We start from the raw sequence: 15,304 nt of genomic DNA, 5'->3' as shown, positions 1-15,304 counted from the left end.
AGGGGTCAGGGCAGGAGTGCACGTGGGGCGCTCACCCACAGCCTGGACACCTGAGCGCTTCAAAGTTCACGCCGGGAGACGGCAGGTGGTTAGGAGATGGGCAGAGCCCCAGTCCTGGAGGGAGGTCTCCAAGCCCACGTCGCCCCGAGGGTCAGATGCCATTGACCGAAGATGCCAACCCACGTCATGCCCCACAACAAGGCGGCACTGGTCGGAGACATGTTCTATCACCACGGCACTCACACCAGATGGGAGAAATGTCCTCCTGTGCCATGGTCTCAGGGCTGCGGCCTGAGCCCTGCAGGCGGAGACCCTGTTGTCGTGCGTTGCAGGAATCTAGTGCTTTCAGCAGGTTAATCGGAGCAATGGCAGGGTGTGGGGAGTGGCAGGCAGTCTGCGGTCTGCTCGTGGGGGCGGGAGGCAAAGAACAAGGGTGGGGAGAGAAAGGGCAGGACAACTGAACCTGGTAGAGAAGCTGAGGACGCATGGGCTGGGGGGCACACGTACACATAACACGGACAGGAAAGGGGCAGCGAGGGCAGTCTGGGCTTGCAAGTGCCAAGGAAAATGTGCAAGGACACTCAGTGCCCTGCCCACACCAGGTTCGGTGCCCAGGCGTAGGAAAGCAGAAGAGGCAGGGCTCCTGGGAGGCAGAGGTTGTCAGGCCTGCTGCTGGGAGGCAAGCATTGGACCCACCCCAAGGGGAGGGGCAGAAAGCCCGCAAGAGGGTGGCAGCCCTGGCCCTCAGGGAGGCAGATGTCGTGTCCATGAAGGCATCTGCATTTCTGGCCACAGCTCATGACCAGGAATGACATCCTACTCTAGGTCATGAAACCCCGAGGAGAAAGGCACCCGGGAGCTGAGTGGGGGTCTGCAGAGATAAGCGACAGACAGACACTGGCAAGGGCCCCAGATACAAAGTAACAGGTGCTAAATACCTGAAGAAGAAAGAATGGAGTCCTGAGACAAATAAGCAGTAAGACGCTATCAAAGTGGCCTCGCAGGTCAGAAAAGAAATACAGTAGTATCTCGGTTTTCGAATGTCTCTGTTGACGAACATTTCGGTTTATGAACACCGTAAATTTTACGGATCTATAGATAGTAAAATTCATGCTAAATTTGCAGTTTTAGGGGTTGATTTTAAAGGTCTGGAACAGATTAATCCATTTTATATTACTTTCTATGGGGAAACTGCACCTTGGTTTTCAAATGTTTCAGAACTCGAACGGTCTTCCAGAACAGATTACGTTAAAAAACCGAGGTACCACTGTACATGGTACTTCTGGAAATGAAATATATCAACCAATGGCAAAAAAAAACAAAACAAAAAAAACACTCGATAGGATAGGTAAGATGGCTGAAGAGAGAATCAGTGAATGGGAACACAGGACTGAAGAAGTCACCCTGAAGAAGCAGAGGCAGGAAGGGAAACATTAAAGACAGGTAAGAAATACAAGGATGGAAAGAAAAAACGTGACTTACATCTAACGGGAATTCCAACGGAGAAGAGAAGGGACAGAGGTGCTACTTGACAACGTGTCTGAGAATTTCCAGAACTGATGCAACAATCCATGGACACAGAAGCATGAAAAATACCCACGAGAACAAATAAAAATAAATCCCTTGCTATGTCTTAGTGACAGAGCAGCAAACTAAAAGATAACATTTTTATAAGGAGCCAGACAGAAAAGGCATATTTACCTACAAAAGAAAGGCAACTGGAAGGGCAGCAGACTTTTCCCAACAACAGTGGAAGCCAGATTAGTGGGACAGACCCCAAAGCACTCAGAGAAAATGGCTGTGAACCTTAACTGCATGACCAGCAACACCACCTTCAAAAAAACAGGATGAAATAAGTACATTTCTAGATATACCAAGGCTGAGTTTCGCACCAACTGCCAAAGCCTGCCCAGTGCCAAGAATCACTAACAGGTGCTGGGCAGACATGGGCAGGTCACCAGGCCTTTCCCTGGAGGTTGGCCGGGCTGCAGCAGGCTGGACGTGCCCCTCCCCCAGCAGGCACTCCAATAATTCTCCGATCCAGGAGAGTCCGGGTGACATCAGAACTTGGCCTGTTCAAAAGTGCAGTCACACCGAAGTGTGGCCCGATGACCCGCAGCGTGCGGAGCCCCAGACTTTGTAGGAAACGGAGGTCTCAGGCCGGCCACAGCCCTGGTGATGAGCCCCTCCGGGAACCAGCAAGCGGGGCTTCAGCAAGTGACGTGGGCGCATCTGAGCTCAAAGTGCCAGGTCAGGGGCGCCCATCCCTCAGGAGACGAAAACGCTCCCAGAGAGAAGAGACTGAGAGCCAAGCGGGGAGTCTAACCAAGGGGAAAATAGCATCCAACTAGCTGGGCTTTTAAAATGACAGACTTAAAAGACTGTCATGAAAATCGTGCTTTGATCAAGTTCAAGTGCCCTAAAATCCTTGTGTGGCGCAGGAAAGGGGACGCACTAAGTTATCATGCCCAGTACCGATCCAGACGTAAGCACCAGAAGAACAGAAACAGAAATGACCAAACTGTTAAAGGAGAGAAAATGAACTACAACGGGGGACGGGAAGAGAAAAACTAAGCATGAAACAGAACCAAGACAAAGAGAAACAAAGTAAGGTGACAGACAGAAGCAAGTCTAGCAGGTAAGTGGACCCAGCTGAAGGCAGAGATTGTAAGACTGGATTCCAAATCAGGGTTCCAGACACATAAGGTGACAAGAGGCGCTCTCAAACCACCAGGGCCACAAAAAAGGAGAGAGGAGGACACAGGTGTGGTTCAGGGGTTCGGCTTCCCTGGGAAAGGAGACCTGGGGCCGGGGGAGGGGCACAGAGTCTGCGGCCAGTGTCAACCATCCTTCTTATGGGGATTCACAGGCGTTTACTGGGGACAGAGAGGGCCACAGGGTAAGATTCAATTCACTGCAACAACATAACCGTTTTAAGCCTGACTCTCCTCATCAAATAGCTTCAAACTGTATAAGTAAAAAAGTGATAGAGAAGGGAGACTTTGTGGGATTTATCTCCAGGAAATCGACCAGCTTCTCACAGTAAATATCACAGAAAACTCCATTGGTGCTTCTGGTGACACCTCAACTACCCCAGAGCACTCCCTCTCACCAAGGCCCGCCCTCAGGAGGAGCTAGCTAACCACAGCCCGACCTGCTGCGTTTGGCAGAGCCCAGCTGGCCTGCGCAATGGACAGGCCTTACCCCACCCCTCTGGACATCCTGACCCACCTAAGGGGGGGGGAAAAGCTGAGAAGCACTGTGACGTTCACATCCAGGGTCACAGACTCACTAAAAGACAGAGACCTAATTGTAGGATACAGAACACAGCCCTGCCCCCACCTCACCACCACATGACAAAGGACCGACTTACAGCAGGTCCTTTCGCTCGGCACACCCGGTCGGGTTGGCAAGAACAAACTACAAGTCATATACTATAAGGCAGGAAACAACCTGGAGACAGAACCACAACACCAAGGATGCTAGAATTAGGAGACGTGGAGGCTACAACAACCATGATGCACGTGCCCGGGCTCTGATGGGTGAAGTAGACAGCAAGCAGGAAGAGGTGGGCACTGAGAGAGGAGAGATGGAAGCCCTAAGAAAGGGCCAAAGAGAAGTGCTGGAGATGGAAAACACAGTAGTGGAAATGAGGACCGCCTTTGACGGGCCTGGCTAGGTGCGGCTGAGGAAGGAATCTCTGAGCTCGAGTGTATTGCAGTAAGAACCTCCAAAATGGAAAATCAAAGTCTTTGTTCTCAAAGATGGAAACAAACAGAAGAGAATGTCCAAGGGCTGTGGGGCAGCCACAGGAGGTGTGACATGGCACAGTGGGAATACTTGCAAGAGGGAAGGGAACAGAACGGGAGAAGTAGCTGAGCAAACAAAGACTGAGAATCTCCCCAAATTAAAGTCAGACTCAAAAGCACAGATCCAGGAAGCCCAGAGAACACCAAGCACGACAAACACCCAAAACGGTACACCTTGGCATATCGTTTTCAAAATACAGAAAATCACAGATGAAGAAAAAAATCCTGAAAGAAACCAGAGGAAAGAAACACCTCACCTGTAGAGGAAAAAGATAAGAACGATATCCGACTTCTCCTCAGAACCACTCGAGTAAGAAGAGGGGGAGTAAAATATTTCAAGTGCTGAGAGAAAAAACCCAGCCACCTACAATTCTGTACCCTGAAAACTTATCCTTTAAAAGACAGGGAGCTACAGACATTTTCAGACAAACAAAACTTGCGGGAATTCATTGCCAGTAGATCTGCCTTGAAAGAAATGTTAAAAAAAAGTTCTTTAGAGAGAAGGAAAATGACGTAGGCTGGAAACTCAGACGGGCATAAAGAAGACCAAAGAAGGAACAAGGTGAACTAAAAGCTTGTTCTGTCTTATTCTTAGTTGATCTAACAGATAACAGTTTGTCGAAATTATAACAGCAAGAAGCTAGTCAATTGTGTATATGTGTGTCTATATATATATATTATATATATACACACACACACATCTTCATATATCCTTACATGTAAGTGAAATAAATGACACCAATGATATAAGGGATAAAAGGAAATTAGGATTATTTTGTTATTATAAGGCAGCCACACTATCCGTGAAGAAGCATAGTGCTATTTGAAAGTGGGCTTGGATTAGTTGTAAGTGTATATTGCAAACTCTAGGGAAACCACTAAAAAAAGTGAAAAGGAGAGAAAATGGGACATACAAAATACTCAAATAAAACCATTAAAAGCAGAAAAAGAGAGGAAGACAAAAATAGGAATAAAGAATAAGGACAGGGCCGGCCCGGTGGCTCAGGCGGTTGGAGCTCCATGCTCCTAACTCTGAAGGCTGCCGGTTCGATTCCCACATGGGCCAGTGGGCTCTCAACCACAAGGTTGCCAGTTCAACTCCTGGAGTCCCGCAAGGGATGGTGGGCTCGGCCCCCTGCAACTATGATTGAACACGGCACCTTGAGCTGAGCTGCTGCTGAGCTCCCGGATGGCTCAGTTGGTTGGAGTGCGTCCTCTCAACCACAAGGTTGCTGGTTCAACTCCCGCAAGGGATGGTGGGCTGTGCCCCCTGCAACTAGAAAACAGAAACTGGACCTGGAGCTGAGCTGCACCCTCCACAACTAAGACTGAAAGGACAACAACTTGACTTGGAAAAAAAGTCCTGGAAGTATACACTGTACCCCAATAAAGTCCTGTTCCCCTTCCCCAATAAAAAATCTTAAAAAAAACAGCAACAAACATGGCGGACATTAATCCAACTATATGAATAATCACTTTGAATGTCAGTGGTCTAAACGTACCAATTAAAAGACAAACATTGTCAGAGTGGATCAAAATACAAGACACAACTATATGTTGTCCACAAGAAACCCGTTTTCAACAGAAAGACAAGTGTAGATTAAAAGTGACTGGATGGAGAAAATGGGTCATGCTAGAACGAACCAAAAGAAAGCAGAATAGCTATAACTACTTTCAAACAGAGCAGACGTCAAAGTAAGGAAAGTGATCGAGGATAAAGAGGGGCATTACATAATGACAAAGGGTCAGTTCGCCAAGAAGACAGAACAGTCCTCACTTTGTGTGCACTGAACAACCGAATGCTGAACTATCTGAGACAAAAACAGATGAAGCCCCGAGGAGCTAGAGGAGTCCACTCACAGCTGGGGACTTCACCACCCTCCCCCTCCCTCACACATGGGCAGGCCCAGCAGCAGAGATTCAGTCAGGACACAGTGGGACTCAACAGCGCCACCAATCAACTCGCTAACATGGACGTCTGTAGGCTACCTCATCCAACAACGGGAAGAACACAAATTCTTCCCAAGCTCATATGGAATATTCAGCAAGACGGACCTCAGGGTGGGCCATAAAACACACCTGAACAAACTTACAAGCACAGAACTCATACAGTATCTGCCATCAGACAACGTGGAATTAAACTAGAAATCAATTAACAGAATGGCAACCGGAAAATTCCAAAAGACATGGAGATTAAATAACACATTTCTAAATGACACATGGGTAAGATACCTCAAGAAAAATTTAAAAATATTTTCACTAAATGAAGATGAAAACACATCAAAATGTGTGAGATGCAGCAAAAGCAGCGCTTAGAATTTAGAGCACTGAAGCCTAGGGCAGAAAAGACAATCTAAAATGAATCATCTCAGGCCTCCACCTTAGGAAATTAGAAAAAAATACAACAAATTAATCCAAAATAGGCATAAGAAAAGAAATAATACAAATTAAAGCAGAAAATAGGAAATCAAGAGAGAAAAATCAACAAAACCAAAAGCTGTTTCTTTGAAGAGATCAGTGAAATTGATAAGCTGTTAGCCAGGTAAACGAAGAAAAAACAGAGAGAAAACACAAATACTGATATTATATCAGAAATGAAAGAGAGGACGTCACTACAGCTACCATGGAAATTAAAAGGATAATAAAGGAATACTATAAAACAACTCTTTGTCCCCAAAATTGATAACCTAGATTAATGGACCAATTCTCTAAGAGACACAATTTGTCAAAACACACACAAGATGATATAGACAATCTGAATAAACTTTTATTAAATAAATGGAATCAATAATTAATAACTTTCCAAAATAGAAAGCACCAGGTCCATACGGGTTCACTGGCGAATTCTACTAAACATTTAAGGGAGAAATTATATCGATGTTCTACAATCTCTGTTAGAGGATAGCAGCAGAGAGAATACTTTCTAATTCATTGTACGAGGAAAGCATTGTCCTAGTTCCAAAACCAGATAAAGACATGGCAAGAAAAGAAAAATACAGACCAACATCCCTCATGAACACAGATGCAAAAATCCGTAAGAAAATATTAGCAAACTGAATTCACCAAAGCATAAAAAGAATCGTACACCACGACCATGTGGGATTTATCAGAGGTATGCAAGGCTGTTTCAACATTATAAAATCAATTAATGTAAATCAATTCATCACTTCAACATACTAAAAAAGAAAAATACCAATACATCCAAAAACAGCAGTTGACACAATGCAACACACTCACCATTCATGATAAAAATGCTCAGTAAACTAGGAATAGAGGGGAACGTCCTCAATTTGATAGAGAACTTCTACAAAACCCTACAGCTGACATCACACTTCATGGTGAGAAACCAGGTTTGCCACTAACATCAGGTCCAATGCGAGGATGTCCCGCCTCACCACTCCTCCTCGTCAGCATCAAACTGGAAGTGCTTGTTAATGCAAGGAAAGAAAAGGAAAGAAAAGGTATACTGATGGGGAAAAAAGACATAAAACTATATGCCAACAAATAACAAGTGGAAATTAAAATTGCAAACAATACCGTTTACTTTAGCACCCTCAAAATGAAATACTCAGGTTAAATCTAACAAAGCAGGTACAAGATGTATATGAGGAAAATGAAAAAACTCTGATGGATGAATGAAATAAATAAATGGAGGATATCCCACGTTCATGGATAGGAAGACCCGATATTGCCAAGATGTCAGTTCTTCCCAACTTGATCTATGGATTCAATGCAATCCCAATAAAAATCCCAGCACGTTATTTCATGGATGTTGACGAACTGATTCTGAAGCTTCTATAGAGAGGCAGAAGATCCAGAACAGCCAACACAATAGGAAAGAGAACGAAGTCCGAGGACTGACCTACCAGACCTCAGGACTCACTGTACAGCTGGAGCAATCAAGCCAGGGTGGTGTTGACGAAAGAACAGACAAGTAGACCAATGGAACAGAACAGAGCCCCCAAATAGACCCACACAAATACAGTCACTTGATCTTTGACAAAGAAACAAAGACATCTCTTTGACAAGTGCTGCTGGAACAACTGGACATATACATGCAAAAAAATGAGTCTAGACACAGACCTTACACCCTTCACAAAAACTGACTCCAAATGGACCACAGACATAAATGTAAAATGCAAAACTATGAAACGCCTAGAAGATAACATAGGAGAAAATCTAGATGACCTTGGGTTTGGCAATCATTTCTTAGATACAATACCAAAAGCACAATCCATGATAAACAAGAACTGAGAAGCAGAACTTCATCAAAATTTAAATTTCTGCTCTGGGAAAGACACTGTCAAGGAAATTACAAGATAAGCCACAGACTGGAAGACAATGATTGCAAACGACATATCTGATAAGGACTATTATCTAAAATATACAAAGAACACTTGAAACTCAACAATAAGAAAACAATCTGATTGAAATATAGGCCAAAGATTTTAACAGCCACTTCCCCAAGATACACAGACAGCAAATCAAAATCAAAAGAGGTTCCACATCATACACATCAGGGAAATGCGCATGAAAACAAGAGACCATCACGCGGCCATCAGAACACTGACCACACCAAGAGCTGGGAGGACATGAACCGCAGGAACCCCCACCCTCGGCTGGGGGAGGAGGTGCAAATGCTGCAGCCACCACTTTGAAGTACAGTGCGAAGGTTTCTTACAAAAATAAACACACTCTCACCCTACGATGCAGTAATCACACTCCTTGGAATTGACCTAAAGGAGCTGGAAATGCACGACCATGGAAAACCTGCGCACAGATGTTCAGGGCAGCTTCGTTCATAACCGCCTAAACTTGGAAGCAAGCAGCACGTGCTCCAGGAGGGGCAGGATGAATACACTGGGACATGCAGACAGTGGAATCCTCTTCAGCGCTAAAGAGAAATGAGTTCTCAGGCTATGAAAAGAAGCGGAGGAAGTTAAACGCATATCAAGTGAAAGAAGCCAATCTGAGAAGGCCACACAGTATATGATTCCTGCGATGTGACATTCTGGAAAAGTGAAGAGCATGGTGACAGTAAGAGATGAGAGGTTGCCAGGGGTTGGGGTGATAGAGGGGTGACCAGGGAGAGCACAGAGGGTGTTCGGGGCAGGGACAGTTCTCTGTACGACACTGCAATGGTGGGTACATGTCATTATACTTTGGTCCCTCTGCAGAATACTCCACACCTGGTGGGGGGAGCATGTGCACTGTGTCCCCTCCCAGGAGGGAAGGAGGGAGAAAGCTACGGAAGCCTGCGTGTCGATTCCTCCAGCCTCAGCCCGAGCCATCTGCCTGGGCTGGTCCCTGGCATAAGCCTCAGAGGAGAGGACAACTCTATGCTGAGTCCCACGGATCCTTCTGAAGTCACCGAACGTGTGGGTGGTGCTGGGGACCCCCGACAGCTACCCAGATACATCGCCTGCAGCCAGCAATCCCACCCCCAGGTATGCAGCCCAAGGAGACTTGCAAATGTGCACCCAGAGACAAACAGGAAAGAACTCACAGCCCATGAAAAGATGCTCGGCATTACTGGTCAGCAGGGCAACGCACACCCAAACCGGAGCCCTCCCCACCCCCAGCATGGCTACTGGCAGAAAAGCAGAAAGACACTCACAGCATGTGAAGTACAGCACGGGAATATAGTCAGTGGTATGGGAACAGCCGTGGACGGTGTCAGAGGGACAGGAGGTTTGGTGGGGGGATCACTTGGTGAGGGGTGTATATGTCCAATCATTACGTTGTTTTGCACACCTGAGACTAGTAAAATACGAAGAAAAACAAACGAAAGTAACCAGTGTGGAGAGTGGACAAAGCGGAGCCCGGCTGCTATAAACACCAGCACGGCGGTTCCTCGGATCATCCGAAGTTGAACCGCCAGGCGAGCTGGGCAGATCCACGCTGGGAGCAGATACACAAAGAATTAACAGCAGGGCCTGAAACAGGTGTTTGCACACCTGGCTCACAGGGCCCTGGTCACAACAGTCAGAGGTGGAAGCAAGCTGAGTGTCCGTGGACGGAGGAACGGATACAGGAGACGTGGTCCCTCCACACACTGGAGTGTCACTCAGCCTTAAAAGGAGGACATCCTGACACCTGCTACAGCGTGGACAGACCTGGACGACACTGTGCTGAGTGAAACGAGTCAGACACAGACGGACACATCCTGTGTGACCCCATCACACGAGGTCCCTGGAGGAGTCAGATTCACAGAGACAGGATGTAGATGGTGGTGCCAGGGCTGGGGGAGGGGAGGGGAGTGTTCCATGGGGACAGAGTTTCTGTTTGGGTCGATGGAAAGTTCTGGAGATGATGGTGGTGACCGCATGACAGTGTGAGTGTATCTAACGTCACTGAAATATACACTTAAAATGGTTAAGACGGTCAGTAAATCTTGTGTGTCATTTACCACAGTTAAAAAAAAAAAAAAGGATGTTAGTGAAACAACTGGGAAAAAATTCACAGGAAACAGGAGAAGGGGTGAGGAGTGGGCCCAAGGCATCCCCGGGGGTCAGGACAGCTGCCACGGGTGGTCCCATGTCAGCACACCTGACAGAAAGCCCTCGTCCTGGACTATGGACGTCTGACCCTTCCCTACAACAAGCTCAGACAAGCACACCCGAGCCACGGGGCTTGTGAGGACACAGCAGAGTGAACTAAAGGGACAATGAGAGCTGGGCAGACGGGCCTGCGGGGTGACAGGTGACTCCGTGTGACAGAAGGGCCAGGGCACCCTTTGCAGCCAGTGCCCTCACTTGTGCCTGAAGGAAGGCCCTTCCAGAGGCACCAGAGCTGGCCGGGGGAGGCCCCAAGTTCAGCGGGAGGCCCCAAGTTCAGCGGGAGGCCCCAAGTTCAGCGGGAGGCCCCAAGTTCAGCGGGAGGCCCCAAGTTCAGCGGGAGGCCCCAAGTTCAGCGGGGCGCCACGGGCCCACAGCTCATTGCCACTGTAACCTCTCCTCTTTCTCCAGGTGCTGACGCCACAAATACGGGGAGAGACCCTGCGTAATCGTGGACTGAGTCAGAGAGAAACTGTTCCCCACACATTCCGAGTGCGCCTCCCGCTCACCTGAGGGAAGTGGAGGGGACCCCAGGTCTCACTCCAGGACGCGGGGCAGGAGGATGAGGGGCGCCAGGTGCACGGGCCCCGCCACCATCACGCCACAGCTGCCAGGGTGGCCGGGCCCAGGGCGCTGTGCTCTCAGACGCAGGCCCGCACCTGGGCCGTGAGCCCAGCAGTGCCAAGGGCTCCTGGGACGGACTCACCTGCGCACGGCGGGCGACGTCCTCAGCCGCCAGGTTGGACCGCACAGCTTCCTCCAGCGGCGCGGCAGCTAGCTGCACGGCGAGCTGCATGCGCTCCAGCATCTGCTTTTTGTCGGGGTCTGTGGTCTCGTCCAACTTTCCCGAGAACAACTGCAACTCAAGGAGAGGGCCACCGTGACACGCTGCTCACAGCCCTATGTTCACCAGGGACAAGCGGGAAGAGACCAGCTTTCCCCACCACCTGTGGCTGTGACGTCTGTGTCCTTGGGAGGGTCACCCGAGGGGCCGGGTGGCAGCTAGCAGGCTGACATCCCAGCCCAGAGGTCCCGGCTGCCTGACTCTGAGCAGGGCCCGAACCCCCGCTTTGTCCCAGTGCCCCCGTTTCTCAGATGTAAGGGGGGTGTGAGAGCATTTCTCCCAGGGATGTTCCGCTAGGGACGATCCAGGTGTCATGTAGGGACCTCAGGAGGGGCCGCCCGCCACCTGCATCGTGCAGGTGCCCACAGCCGAGTGGCCTAAACGCTATTACTCCTGTTTCTTCTTCTGGAGACAACAGGCCATAAGCACACCAGTGATTATTACTGTCATTCCACAGACGGCAATTATTAGAGAATGAAGCAATGTTTTCTAACCTTGCTATTTAATACAATAACTTGTAATAGTGCTTATTCAAAATGAAAATACTAATTAGAAAAACCAGTTGTTTCAAATAATTCTGAAAACGTCCCATACGACCTATTTAAGAAGCTTGCTACAGCTTCTGTGTCTCGGTCCAAAGGACTTGGTTTAGTGGTGACCTCAAGTGGCAGGCATTCTGACATATCCCGTGAGTGGCAGGCACGCACGGTCACCTACTCCACACCCTGCCACTGTGCGGCTGTCCTGGCGCCTTTTCCCACAGGCCAGGGGACAGGGGACACACCCATTGAGAGCTTGGTGACCCGATGGAACTGGCTGTAACACTGAGCACGAGGACAGCCACTATGCTCGGGCCTGTGATATGCACGTGGCCGAGGGAGCGACAGCGAGGGGCCCACCTTCAGGGCGGCGTGAATGTCCTCCAGGAGCTGGGCGGCGGGGGGGCGCCTCTCCCGATACCGCTCAAACAGGTAGTTCTGCCGGGCCCTCCTGATGATCTGGAAAGAGAGAAGGGCAGTGGGTCCGGCTCACAGCCCACGTTCGGCCTCGGGCGGCAGGTGGACTGTGGGGGGGCAGCCGTGGGCCCCGCCCTGCGCTCCGCCTCCCACCATGAAGCGGTGCCGAGGCCCCCACCGCCGGGCGCAGAACTGTTCAGATGTGGCCTTTCTCATGCTGAGGAAACCGCGGGCCCCACATCCCACAGGCTGCCGCGCACGAGACCGCGTGCTCCCGCCGTGTGCCCTCCGTGAAGCCCCACGGGCAGCATGTCATCCGTGGGGTCCCTGCACATCCGGCCACAGGGAGCCCAGGTCTCCTCCAGGAAGCGGGGCGGGAGGTTATGGGATGGAGCCCACGGACTGTCAGGACCCTAACCGAGGCCCTCAGCCCTCAAGGGGCTCCAGTCGTTTACAAGGTCAAGACCTGAGCTGTGCACGCCTGCCTCACTTTACTCACGCATCCCCAAGTCACAAACCCCCATGGCACCTGCTGTTTGACCTTCCACCTGAAGAGCCCGTTACCTTGTCGTCGATGTCCGTGATGTTCATGCAGTAAAAGACGTCGAATTTGAAGTAATCCCTCAGCACTCGTCTCAGGATGTCGAAGGAGATGTAGGACCTGCAGCCCGACAGACACACGTCCTGCTGCTACCTCAGGGCTTCCAGCACCACCCCAACAGCCAGCCCCTGGCACGCGCCCCACCCGTCCGCCCTGGCCTCAGGGGAACGCAGCACCGGGGCCGCCCCCCAGAGCTGCAGCTGAGCACTGGGCCGGCACGGCCAGGACGCTACTGCCCGGCTGTCAGGATTCTCTCACTTGGCTACAGAGAATACAGGGGCTGCTTATGGAAAGAGAGGTTTCACCTTAAAAATGAGAAGCGTTCTGCATTTATTTTCATTTCAAATCCAGGTCCCTGAGGCCGATCAAAGACCTCCTTAGAGCTGAGAGGCTCCCTGGGGGTCCCACCCAGGCCGAAGCCGGCAGTGGGCCCTACCTGGCGTGTCCCATGTGAGACGCGTCGTAGACGGTCGGCCCACAGCAGTACCACGTCACTCTATTCCCGTTTTGAGGTATAAACACATCCTTTGTTAGAAAGAAAGGAACGACAGTCACAGGGAAAGCAAGCGGTGCGGCAGGGCTCACCAAAACCAGCACACCGCGGATGGTTTGGTTCATTCAAAATTCACAAGGACCGTTCTGTTTGAAAGGAGTCACAAAGTCTGGGGTGGGAGTGGGGACCCAATGAGACTCTCCAGGGCGACTTTTCACGGAGACAAGGCGTGGGTGGTCGGGAATCTACACAGCAACACACGCGGACAGTGAGGAAACGAGCGCTTTGGTTTGCTGTGCAATGTTGCTGCTTTGACAACAGCAGCTAACAATTCCCCAGCACCTACGACCGAAACATGCCAGGCCTGTGCCAGGGCTTGGACAGACCTATACTTGCTCTGAGAAACAATCTGACAGGCAGTCACTGCCATTTTCCTTTCCCAGGTGAAGACGCGGTTTCGAGCAGCTGCCCGGGGCCTGCACTTCTGGAGGAGCCTGGCTCTGAGGCCTGGCCGCTGGATGGAAGCCCGTTCTCGCCGACCACTGAATGGTACGATGGTCTCCAGCCAATTCAGGCCGCTGCCGTCAACAGGCCACAAGGGAGCCATGGCTGCTCCGTGAGCTCGCCGATGAAAGTCCGGAGCCCTTTTCCAAATCTCTGGCCACTGGCCACGCAAAGAGAACCAACCAAGCACACCCTGTTCAGTTTGGAGGCGCCTGACGTCTCTGAACCTGCTATGTCACATGCCCCCGCTTTGTCTGTCGCGCCTGGAGTAGGCTGTGCATTCTGCTGCCACGCGTCCTCTGAAAGCCAACAGCTGGCGTGGCCGTGAATGAACCAGAGGCTGCCCTGGGCCATGCCGCGCAGGATGTGGCTTCTGGGGACAGCTCCGTGGCTGTGACCGCGGAGTGTAGCTTCAGGGCACAGCTCTGTTCTGTGGCCGTGCCATATGGGGTGTGGCTTCAGGGGACAGCTTTCTGGCCCTATTCCTGGAGTGTTGCTTCAGAGGACAGCTCTGCTCTGTGGCCATGACAGGCAGGTTGTTGATTCAGGGGACAGCTCTGCCCTATGTCTGTGCCATGTGGAGGTGTGGCTTCAGGGGACAGCTCTGCTCTGTGGCTGTGACACGTGGGGTGTAGCTTCAGGGACAGCTCTGTCCTGTAGTTACACACAGAACACCTAGCAAGTAGTTGAGGGATCTCACACTGGGTCTCCAGGGCCCAGCATAATGGAGAGACAACAGTTTTTGTTTCGGCAGGGCCCGTGGGGCGACCACAGAGCCGTCTCTGCCCCACCCCGAGAGCCCCCTACCTTGTTCCGGGTGAGGCTGTTGTACAGGCGTAGCTTGCACGGCTCAGACCCGGTCGGAGGAGACCACAGGGGCTGCCGCCGCCCTTTACCTGCAGGGCAGAGAGCAGCTGGGTCACAGGGAAGCAGAAGATACATTTTTTCAATGAAATAATACATTGTCTTTAATGAAATAATACATTGTTTCAATGAAATGATACAGTTTTCAATGAACTGATACATTGTTTTCAATGAAACCCAACAGGTTTTAAAGCAACACGGTTTTAAAGGGCACATATCTGTCAGCACCACCCAGGTCTAACAAATGCTTCCCTACTTAGCTTTGCTCAGACTCTCTGAGCAAACCTTACGACCACTTTGGGACGCCCAGTCCATTCCACTGCCCTTCACACACATGCCCTCCCGCTCGCTGCCTGCCAGTGGCGGCTTAGCTCGTGGGTCAGGATGCGCGGGCCCTGCAAACACGGGGGTCACAGGACCGCACTGGGTGCCCTGGCCTCCCCAGGAGGACAGCCCTCGGGGGACACTGTGGGGCCGCTGCCAGGTGCAGCAGAAGCCAGACCAGGACAGAAACAGCTGGTGGCTCATGGCCCCGGAACGGACAGCAGGAAGAACGGCTGCCAGCCCTCATCTCCGCCAGACGCGGGTGAGTCCCCACCCCCACAGCGCTCGGTGGCTCCCTAATACGACTCTGACACAGACACTCGTGATTCTGAAATTCCTGACCAACTGGGGA

At 50.7% G+C, this 15,304-nt stretch overlaps 1 protein-coding gene and 1 long non-coding RNA gene across 4 annotated transcripts in view; both read right to left on the bottom strand.

The window, feature by feature from the left end:
* The window catches only part of CARS1 (cysteinyl-tRNA synthetase 1), a 45,278-nt gene that overhangs the window by 20,771 nt on the left and 9,203 nt on the right, over positions 1–15,304 (bottom strand). For all 3 annotated transcript variants that reach the window (XM_019755659.3, XM_019755657.3, XM_074336906.2), the window contains 5 exons: positions 14,572–14,660; positions 13,204–13,292; positions 12,731–12,827; positions 12,110–12,208; positions 11,073–11,222 (listed from right to left, as the gene is read on the bottom strand). In XM_019755659.3, coding sequence (XP_019611218.3) covers positions 11,073–11,222; positions 12,110–12,208; positions 12,731–12,827; positions 13,204–13,292; positions 14,572–14,660 — 524 coding nt within the window. The remainder of the gene's footprint in view (positions 1–11,072; positions 11,223–12,109; positions 12,209–12,730; positions 12,828–13,203; positions 13,293–14,571; positions 14,661–15,304) is intronic.
* Positions 273–1,834, bottom strand: LOC148755997 (uncharacterized). Its single transcript, XR_016018446.1, has 4 exons — positions 1,702–1,834; positions 1,483–1,556; positions 939–1,046; positions 273–401 (listed from the first exon to the last, which is right to left on the bottom strand). It is a non-coding gene; the product is annotated as an uncharacterized LOC148755997 (long non-coding RNA).

Source organism: Rhinolophus sinicus, chromosome 14, assembly GCF_057876585.1.
Source record: "Rhinolophus sinicus isolate RSI-liver-muscle chromosome 14, RSI-T2T, whole genome shotgun sequence".
Taxonomy (NCBI): Eukaryota; Metazoa; Chordata; class Mammalia; order Chiroptera; family Rhinolophidae; genus Rhinolophus; species Rhinolophus sinicus.
The sequence above is the reverse complement of the archived record's forward strand: the minus strand, read 5'-3'. Positions and strand labels throughout refer to the sequence as shown.